Below are 10,072 nucleotides of genomic sequence, written 5' to 3'. Positions count from 1 at the left end.
CTTGAGCCTGTGGTGGGGGGGAGCCCATTACCCCGGGACACAGGGCCAGTGTGACATCCGGGTTCCCACAGTTTACCTTCCCCAGGTTTTCCCCCGTACCCATTTATCGACCAAACTCGAGAGGGAGGATGAACAGCTGGGTGAGCTGCACGCCGACTGTCCGGGCCGGGATTCGAACCCGGGCCCGCGAAGTAGAAGCCAGGCACGCTGACCACTAGACCACTAGACCAAACACGTGACAGACAAAAGCATATAACAAAAAAAAAGACATATTGGATCTGATAGAAAGAGAACTGTTTGGCGTTTATTTAGGTTAGGTTAAGTTTAGGGCATCTTCAAGCATATGGCAGGCAGAAACTTATAGAAAAAGAGAAAGCCTTAGTGATTCTAATACAAATACATGTGTGTTTTGTTTAGGTTATATTAGGTTAGGTTAGGTTAGGATAGTTAGGTTAAGTTAGGAAGGTTTATTATTTTCAAACACGCATGGTAGCAAGCAGTTCACAGCAAAAATAAACAAGGGGTGAAGTCATTTTGTTAAGTAATAAAAATTCCCGTTACTGAAGAGGAATATATGAATTTACTGAGTACACACATAGAGGGACAACTTCATTCATTATTCGGTATTATTCAATCTTTCATTTATTCTTTCTATCTGTTTATCTACATATCTACTTAAGTATCTCTATATAATTATATCTTTCTACTCGTTCATTAGTCGTTCATTACATTCACTCACCTACTATGTATAATCACCACCACCACTATTAACTAACCCAATTAAGCACCAATTACTCACCTGCTCACTCACTCACTCACTCACCTGTTAATTAGCTTACCTATTGACATATTCACACACACACACACACACACACACACACACACAGAGGTGATTAAGAAAGAAAGAGAAAGAGAAAGGGAGGAGAGGAGGAAGGGGGTATGAAGGGGGGAGGGGGGAGGTGCAATCAGCCAATCACGCGTAAGCTAACGAAGATGACGCAGTGATATAACGAAATGGATTATGTCGTTGTGTGTGTGTGTGTGTGTGTGTGTGTGTGTGTGTGTGTCAATCTCTATCTGTATCTCCCTTTTGTTTCTCTTCTGTTTTCTAATCCTTCCTTCTTATTACCTCCTCCTCCTCCTCCTCCTCCTCCTCCTCCTCCTCCTCCTCTTCCTCTTCTTCTGTCTGTCTGTCTGTTTTTCTGTCCATCATTTCTTATCAATTTTCATTTATTTGTTATTTTTTGTGGTATCTCCTTTTTTTTATTTCTTCCTCCTCCTCCTCTTCCTCCTCCTCCTTCTCTTCTTTCCTCCTCCTATATTTTCTTTCTTCTTCCTTTCTCCTTCTTTCTCTTCTTCTCTTTGTAATCATTCTTCTTTCTCTTCCCTCTCCTCCTACATTTCTCTTTCCATATCTATTGTTTCTCCTCCTCCTCCTCCTCCTCCTCCTCCTACTATTTTTCTTTCTTTTTTTCCTTTCTCCTTCTTTCTCTTCTTCCTTCTCTTTCTGCTCCTTTCTTTCGCTTCCCTCTCCTCCTACATTCCTCTTTCCATATCTACTGTTTCTCCTCCTCCTCCTCCTCCTCCTCCTCTACTCTACTCTACTCTCCTCTACTTTACTTTACTCTACTCTCCTCTACTCTATTTTCCTCTCCTCTACTCTACTCACCTCACTTATTCACCTTCTTCCTCCTCCTCCTCCTCCTCTTAACAATAGCCTATTAGCCTTGTACTCAACCATATCTTCAAGTTCGGGATCCCGTCTTGTGTGACTTCGAAGACCCGCCGAAGGTTGGGTTAAGTCCAGGAGGAGGAAGAGGAGGAGGAGGAGGAAGAGGAGGAGGGTCACAAAACTTAACTCAGAGGGAAGTTTTGTAGTTTGGTTATCTGTCGCTTTGAAGAGGAGGAGGAGGAGGAGGAGGAGGAGGAGGACGAGAGGAAGAAGGAAGAGAAGAAGAAAACTCGTCTAAGAAAAATCATATAAAGCAGAAGGAGGAGATATGTGAGACGAAGAAAAAGAGGAGGAGGAGGAGGAACGAAGAAGAAGAAGGAGGAGGAGGAGGAGAAGCAGAAAAAATAGTCCAAGGAAAAAACAGAAGAAGAAAAAGAAGAAGAAGAAATATAAGAAGTAAGGAAAAGAGAAGAAGGAGAAGGAGAAAGAGAAGGAGAAAGAAAGAGGAAGAAGAGAAAAGAAGATGAAAGAAAGAAAAGGAAGGAAAAACAAAGGAAAGAGATAACAAAGCAATAAAAGAAAACCAAATAAGGAATAAAGAAGAAGAAGGAGAGAGAGAGAGAGAGAGAGAGAGAGAGAGAGAGAGAGAGAGAGAGAGAGAGAGAGAGAGAGAGAGAGAGAGAGAGAGAGAGAGAGAGAGAGAGAGAGAGAGAGAGAGAGAGAAGATAAAAGGAGAGGAAAAGGAAATGGAGAGGAAATGAAAGAGAGAAAGAGAGAGAGTGAGAGTGTGAAATGAAGGGAAGGGAAGGGAAGGAAAGGAAAGGAAAGGAAAGGAAAGGAAAGGTAAGGAAAGGGAAGGAAAAGGAAGGGAAAGGAAAGGAAGGGAAGGGAAGGGAAGGGAAGGAAAGGAAAGGAAAGGAAAGGAAAGGGAAGGAAAGGAAAGGGAAAGAATGGGAAAGAAAGAACATAGAAAATAAAAAAGCATTAAAAAAACAGATAAAAACATTACAATAAAAACAAAAATAGAAGAAAACAATAAACAGACAGACACAGACAGACAGACACAGACAGACAGACAGACAGACAGACACAGACAGACAGACAGACAGACGGACAGACAGACACTTAAAAATGATGCAATATATAAACATGATCTAATTTATTAATGAGATCGGAATTCCCTTGAGGCTGTGTGTGTGTATGTGTGTGTGTGCGTAATAAACAGCTGATTAGAATGCACACCTGTTACCTATTACGTCACCTGTGTATGTGTGTGTGTGTGTGTGTGTGTGTGTGTGTGTGTGTGTTTGATAAAATTTGTACTTTAATTTTTTTTTACTTTTTTTGTGTGCGTGTGCGTGTGCGTGAATTTGTGGTTAACCTTCACGCACACACAAACACACAAACACACACACACACACACAATAAAAAAAAGTTAATAAACACAGAAAACATACATGAGGAGGAGAAGGAGGAGGAGGAGGAGGAGGAGGAGGAGGTATAACGGAGATGGAGGAGGAGGAGGTATAAATATGAACATAAATCCTACAATAAAGAGGAGGAGGAGGAGGAGGAGGAGGAGGAGGAGGAGGAGGCATGAGAGCTTTGGATTAACCTCGTTTTAGTGGAGTTGTCGACCTTCCTCCCTCACGCTCCTCCTCCTCCTCCTCCTCCTCCTCCTCCTCTTCCTCCTCCGTGTGAGTTATTTTCACGGCTGGAGTGCCCTCTGTGTGTGTGTGTGTGTGTGTGTGTGTGTGTGTGTGTGTGTTTTTTCATGTACGGGTCTGATGTGTTTTGTAGTCACACACACACACACACACACACACACACACACAAGAAAAAAAAGAAAATAGTAATAATAAAAAAATAAAGTAAAAAAATATCATTATCTCAAAAAAAAAAAAAAAAAACAGGGAGGGGGAATCGAACTGGTGGCGGTGGTGATGGCCTCTTTAATAACGCCGTGACTTGCTCCGAAACCACATAGCCAGGAGGGAGAGAGAGAGAGAGAAAGAAGGGGCGAGGGGGGGCGAGGAGGGGGGAGGAGGGGGCGTGGCTGTTGCTTGCGTGGGTGGGCGCGGCGAGGTTACCAGAGAGAGAGAGAGAGAGAGAGAGAGAGAGAGAGAGAGAGAGAAAGAGAGGGGAGGGGGAGGAAGAGCAGGTTAGACTCGGTACCGCGTAAGAAAGGTGTGTGTGTGTGTGTGTGTGTGTGTGTGTGTGTGTGTGTGTGATGGATGTAATGTGCGTGTGTGTGTGTGTGTGTGTGTGTGTGTGTGTGTGTGTGTGTGTGTGTCTGTATGGATGGATGGGGGGTCGTGATAGAGGGGAGGGGGGAGGGGGGGAGGGTGTGACAGGTATGGCTCTTCAAACATCAAGGTTCTAACACAGGTATATATATTTTTACCTGGGACGAGAATAGTTAATAATCGTATCCCGTGAAGGCGTTTAAATCCCCTATCAAAACCTTCATGAGAGATCGCTTGTAAGGAGATTTTTACCTGGGACGAGAATAGCTAATAATCGTACCCCCTGAAAGCGTTTAAATCCCCTATCAAAACCTTTATGAGAGATCGCTTGTAAGGAGATTTTTACCTGGGACGAGAATAGTTAATAATCGTATCCCCTGAAAGCGTTTAAATCCCCTATCAAAACCTTTATGAGAGATCGCTCGTAAGGAGATTTTTACCTGGGACGAGAATAGTTAATAATCGTACCCCGTGAAGGCGTTTAAATCCCCTATCAAAACCTTTATGAGAGATCGCTCGTAAGGAGATTTTTACCTGGGACGAGAATAGTTAATAATCGTACCCCGTGAAGGCGTTTAAATCCCCTATCAAAACCTTTATGAGAGATCGCTCGTAAGGAGATTAAATTAGGCAGGTATTATAAGATACTTTCCCTTTTCACATCAACTACTTCTAATGGTCAAAGAAATGATCAGTCGAGTTCTAATGAGTGTTTCTTTAGGCTCGTGGTACAGAGGAAGGGTCAAACTACCACCAGGGTCACAAAACTACTCCTGGAAATGTCCTCAACTCATACGAAAGCCTTTTTTTTTACAACTAAGGAGACAGTTCAAGGGCGTAAAGAAGAATATTAAAAAAAAAGCCCGCTACTTACTGTTCCCGAATAGAGGTCAAAGGAGTGTCCAAAAAGAGAGGTCAAACATATGAACTTGTGAGACGAAATGTTTTAAAATGCGACCCTTAGTAAGCACGAGCGATCCTGACACTCTCTCTTATGGCTTAGTGGTTGTGTCTTTTGTGGGTGTTGAATTAATCGTGTGTGCTTTGGGCTTTACTTCCCTTCCCTCGTACCTGGCGGAGGAAAGGAGGGCAGGTTTTGTTTGAAGAGTGAAAGGGTCGAATTAGTTAGTGGGTAGTGAAGAGGAAGGCTGGAAACAGGAGGAAATATGGACTTGATGATGGTGACGTTAGTGAGGTTTTGTTTGAAGAGTGAAAGGGGGTCGAATTAGTTAGTGGAGAGTGAAGAGGAAGGCTGGAAACAAGTGGAAATATGGACTAAATGATGATGACGTTAGTGAGGTTTTGTTTGAAGAGTGAAAGGGTCTCGAATTACTTAGTGAATAGTGAAGAAGAAGGCTGGAAACAGGTGGAAATGATGACTGAAGAATGATGACCTTATTGGTGATGATAATGAGAGAAGAAAAATGGCAAATAAAGAAGAAAATATACAGAAGAAGAAGAAGAAAGCGAGGAAGAAAAAGAGGTGGATAAGAAGAAGGAAAAGAAGAAAAAATAGTTGGAGAATGATGACCTTATTGGTGATGATAACAAGAGAAGAGAATGGCAAATAAAGAGGAAAAATATACAGAAGAAGAAGAAGAAAGCGAGGAAGAAAAAGAGGTGGATAAGAAGAAGAAGGAAAAGAAGAAAAAGTAGTTGAAGAATGATGTAGATAGGAAAGGAAAGAGGAAAAGAAGATAAAAGAAGAAAATATACAGAAGAAGAAGAAGAGAGCGAGGAAGAAAAAGAGGTGGATAAGAAGAAGAAGGAAAAGAAGAAAAAGTAGTTGAAGAATGATGTAGATAGGAATGGAAGAAGAAAAGATGATAAAAGAAAAAGAAGAAGAAAACACAAGATAACAAATTCAAAACATAACACACACACACACACACACACACACACACACACACACACACACACACACACACACACACACACACACACACACACACACACACACATACATACATACATACATACACTCCCTCACACACACATAAGCACTACCTAAATCTCTCCAGCACTCAGCACTCAGCACCAAGAAAAGGCAAGCTAGCGATCATGCGGGGCTGATTGCAAACGCCTGCCTTTAGCTGTCACGGTGCCGCGGGGGCGTGAGAGAAGCCGAATGAGTGTGTGTGTTTAGGTCATTGCTGGCGCGGGGTGTGTGAGTGTGTGTGTGGGTGTGGTCTTACGAGTGTTTACATAACGTTATTCACATTCACTCGCTTCGCCCCCTCCTATAACACACAGACAGATAGACAGGTAGATTGATTGTTTGATAGTTTATTGTTGCAGGTAAACAACAAGGGAGGAGGGAGGAACATGCCATCCCAACCCCCAGGCAGGACAGATAGACAGATAAACAGACAGACAGGTGAACGGTCAATAGGAGGCAAACAGATGGAGAATAACTTTAGACGGGCAGAGGGCAAGGGTTCGTTCATTTACAGACAGACAAACAGAGAGAGAGAGAGAGAGAGAGAGAGAGAGAGAGAGAGAGAGAGAGAGAGAGAGAGAGAGAGAGAGAGAGAGAGAGAGAGAGAGAGAGAGAGAGAGAGAGAGAGAGAGAGAGAGAGACTGAATTAATAGAATGAATGAATGAAGGAGAAAAGAGGAAACACACACACACACACACACACACACACACACACACACACACACACACACACACACACACACACACACACACACACACACACACACACACACACACACAGAAGCTCCCTGTCTTCATTTATTTATTTACTTATTTATTTACTCTCTCGTTGTGTCCCGGTGGTCGCCCCCATTCCGTTATGACGCAGGCAAGTGTTTATAGTGGTGCCATCTTGCGTGTCTCATCCTGCCCCCCGGAGATCATCTTTTAGCCTCTTTTTAGGCAGAGAATCTAGAGTCCGGGTTGATGGGTGGTCTTCAGGACAGCATGTGGGTAGTCTCAGGCCACTCGGCGGTGACTGCGAAAATCCCAGCACTGGCGACGGGCAGGATTCGAACCCCCGACCCCGGCACGTAAACCACTCAGCCACCGCCTTTGTCATTTCCACATTCATTTTTCAAACAGTGCTCGACTTTTCACCCCTTCACACCACCTCCACCTCTTCCTCCTCCTCCTCCTCCTCCTCCTCCACCTCACGGTTTAGCTGAATGACTGGCTGGCTGGCTGGCTGGGTATATAAGGGCTCGCTCGGTCGACCTACTTCACTTCACTCTTCGACGCCTTCCCGAGAACATCATGAAGGTTCGCTCCCGCCGTGGCCGCAGAATCACACCCTAGGAATGACCTTAGGGAAGGGCTGCGGGCACCGTTGCCAGGTTATCGTACTCAGAGCATAGTATTTACCTGTTTCTAACGCCTAAGTATTGCTAAGAAACATCAGGATCTAACTTTTCTAACGATAACTATAAATGAGTTTCGTTATTGGAGCCCAGAAGACAGTTTTGGGGTAGGAAGTCGGGAAATATAAGCGGCTGAGTACGACAATCTGGGAACGTTGGCTGCGGGTTAAGAGAGGGAGGGAGGGGCAGTAGGGAACGATACTCAATCTCTTGGTGCTATTCTGCGTCATTTAGTGGAAGAGGTCAAGCAATGAAATAACAAGAACAGATAAAGCTTTCTTAGGATAGGTCAGGTCAGGTCACGATAGATTTGCTCTCTGGGGTATCGGTTTTCACTTTTGGGGGTCATTCTTGCTGTCTTTTCTTATATTTTGGTAACTGTAATTGTGTGTCCCGGTGTTAATATATTGCTTGGGTTGGGTTTAGTTGCGGTCTTTTCTTATATTTTGGTAACCGTAATTGTGTGTCCCATTGTTAATATATTGCTTGGGTTGGGTTTAGTTGCTGTCTTTTCTTATATTTTGGTAACCGTAATTGTGTGTCCCATTGTTAATATATTGCTTGGGTTGGGTTTAGTTGCGGTCTTTTCTTATATTTTGGTAACCGTAATTGTGTGTCCCATTGTTAATATATTGCTTGGGTTGGGTTTAGTTGCGGTCTTTTCTTATATTTTGGTAACCGTTGTTGTGTGTCCCATTGTTAATATATTGCTTGGGTTGGGTTTAGTTGCGGTCTTTTCTTATATTTTGGTAACCGTTGTTGTGTGTCCCATTGTTAATATATTGCTTGGGTAGGGTTTAGTTGCGGTCTTTTCTTATATTTTGGTAACTGTAATTGTGTGTCCCATTGTTAATATATTGCTTGTAGGGTTTAGTTGCAGGTCTTTTCTTATATTTTGGTAACCGTTGTTGTGTGTCCCATTGTTAATATATTGCTTGGGTAGGGTTTAGTTGCGGTCTTTTCTTATATTTTGGTAACTGTAATTGTGTGTCCCATTGTTAATATATTGCTTGGGTAGGGTTTAGTTGCGGTCTTTTCTTATATTTTGGTAACTGTAATTGTGTGTCCCGGTGTTAATATATTGCTTGGGTTGGGTTTAGTTGCTGTCTTTTCTTATATTTTGGTAACCGTAATTGTGTGTCCCATTGTTATTATATTGCTTGGGTCAGGATATATTAGATTTTTGGGTTAGACTTTCACTTTTTTGAGCTAAATTAGGAGGTTCTTCATCTCTCTCTGTGACTGTAGGCGTTTTTGGTTGTTGAAATATTGCTTTGGTTAGGTTTGGTAAGGTAGGATTAGGCAAGGTCAGGATATATTTGATTTCTGGGTCAGACTTTCACTTTTTTGAGCTAAATTCGGAGGTTTTTCATCTCTCTCTGTGACTATAGGCGTTTCTGGGTGTTCGAATATTGCTTTAGTTAGGTTTGGTAAGGTTAGGTTGGGTCAGGTCAAGATGGGTCACTTTTTTAGCTCAATTTCACTTACTGGGGCTAAATTAGGAGGTTCTTCATCTCTGTGACTGTAGGCGTTTCTAGGTGTTCAAATATTCCTTAGGTTAGGTTTGGTAAGGTTAGGTTGGCTCAGGTCAAGATGGGTCACTTTTTTAGCTCAATTTCACTTACTGGGGCTAAATTCGGAGGTTCTTCATCTCTCTTTGGTGACTTTGGGTGTCTATCGATGTGTTCCCAGCTCCTCGCGGCCCTCTCCGTGTTCCTGACCGTGGCTATGGCTGCCCCGACGGCCCCTTCGTACGGCTACTCCCCCGCCCCGTCCTACAGGCCCGCCCCGTCTTATAACGTGAGTCCCGGGCGTCTGGTGTTGGTGCTTGCATAAGTGAGTGTGTGTGAGTGAGCGCCTGTTTGAAATGGGTCTCTTAAAAGCTGCTCTCGGGCTTTTCATGGGCTGTTTTGTGATGCCGGTGATAGCTGTACACGGCCTCTGCCTCTTGTATATGGGAAAATTACTCTTCAAGAAAGCCCGGTCACTGTTCTTCTTCTCCTATAATTCCTTCCCCTTCTGTCTCTCTCTGGCATATGACCAAAGATGTTGCGCCGACTAAACGAAACTTTCCAAACTACTTTCCTCTTCTTCTTCTACTACTACTACTACTACTACTACCACTACTAATAATAATACCACTGCTATAACTCGTCTCTTCGCCTGTCTGACCCTTCTTCGCCCTCCACGAACTCCCAAACTACTTTCCTCTTCTTCTTCTACTACTACTACTACTACTACTACTACTACTACTACTACTACTACTACAGCTACTAATACCACTACTATAACTCGTCTCTTCGCCTGTCTGACCCTTCTTCTTCGCCCCCCTCGACCCCCCCTTCCTCCAGGCCATCCCGCAATACGACTTCGACTACGCGATCAAGGACTACAACGGCAACGACTTCGGCCACCAGGAGTCCCGCGACGGCTACGACACCAAGGGCTCCTACTACGTGCAGCTTCCCGACGGCCGCCGCCAGCACGTCCGCTACTACGTCAGCGGAGACTCCGGCTTCGTGGCAGAGGTCACCTACGAGGGCGTGGCGCAGTACCCGGCCACCTACGGACCCACCCCAACCTACGGACCCGCCCCAGTCCAAGCCTACAGCCCAGTGCCCGCATACGGCTGAACCAAGACTGATGTTCTCTATTCTTGCTCGACCTCGAAGTCTCCTCACATCGATCTCGTGGATGATGCTTTAACGCTGCGCCTGTCCCGCTCTCCTCCGCAAGAGCTCTTCAGGATCTCACCGCCGCTGTATATAATGTTATGCCTCGTGGGACTTTCGTCAATAAAGATGTTTACCGATAC

The 10,072-nt window shown here is 44.1% G+C and overlaps 1 protein-coding gene across 3 annotated transcripts in view; it reads left to right on the top strand.

Annotated features, from left to right (window-relative positions):
- LOC127004814 (cuticle protein 7-like) overlaps positions 1-10,072 on the top strand; it is a 76,579-nt gene extending 66,507 nt beyond the window's left edge. Inside the window, exons 1-3 of one of the 3 annotated variants that reach the window (XM_050872981.1) lie at positions 7,021-7,159; positions 8,950-9,057; positions 9,609-10,072. In XM_050872981.1, coding sequence (XP_050728938.1) covers positions 7,154-7,159; positions 8,950-9,057; positions 9,609-9,890 — 396 coding nt within the window. In that variant the 5' untranslated portion in view covers positions 7,021-7,153 and the 3' untranslated portion in view covers positions 9,891-10,072. Of the gene's footprint in view, positions 1-7,020; positions 7,160-8,922; positions 9,058-9,608 lie in introns of those variants that run through there. The other 2 variants (XM_050872982.1, XM_050872980.1) reach the window with 2 other exon arrangements.

Source organism: Eriocheir sinensis, chromosome 29 (assembly GCF_024679095.1).
Source record: "Eriocheir sinensis breed Jianghai 21 chromosome 29, ASM2467909v1, whole genome shotgun sequence".
Classification (NCBI taxonomy): domain Eukaryota; kingdom Metazoa; phylum Arthropoda; class Malacostraca; order Decapoda; family Varunidae; genus Eriocheir; species Eriocheir sinensis.
Note: the sequence above shows the minus strand (reverse complement) of the source record. Positions and strands in the feature narration are given on the sequence as shown.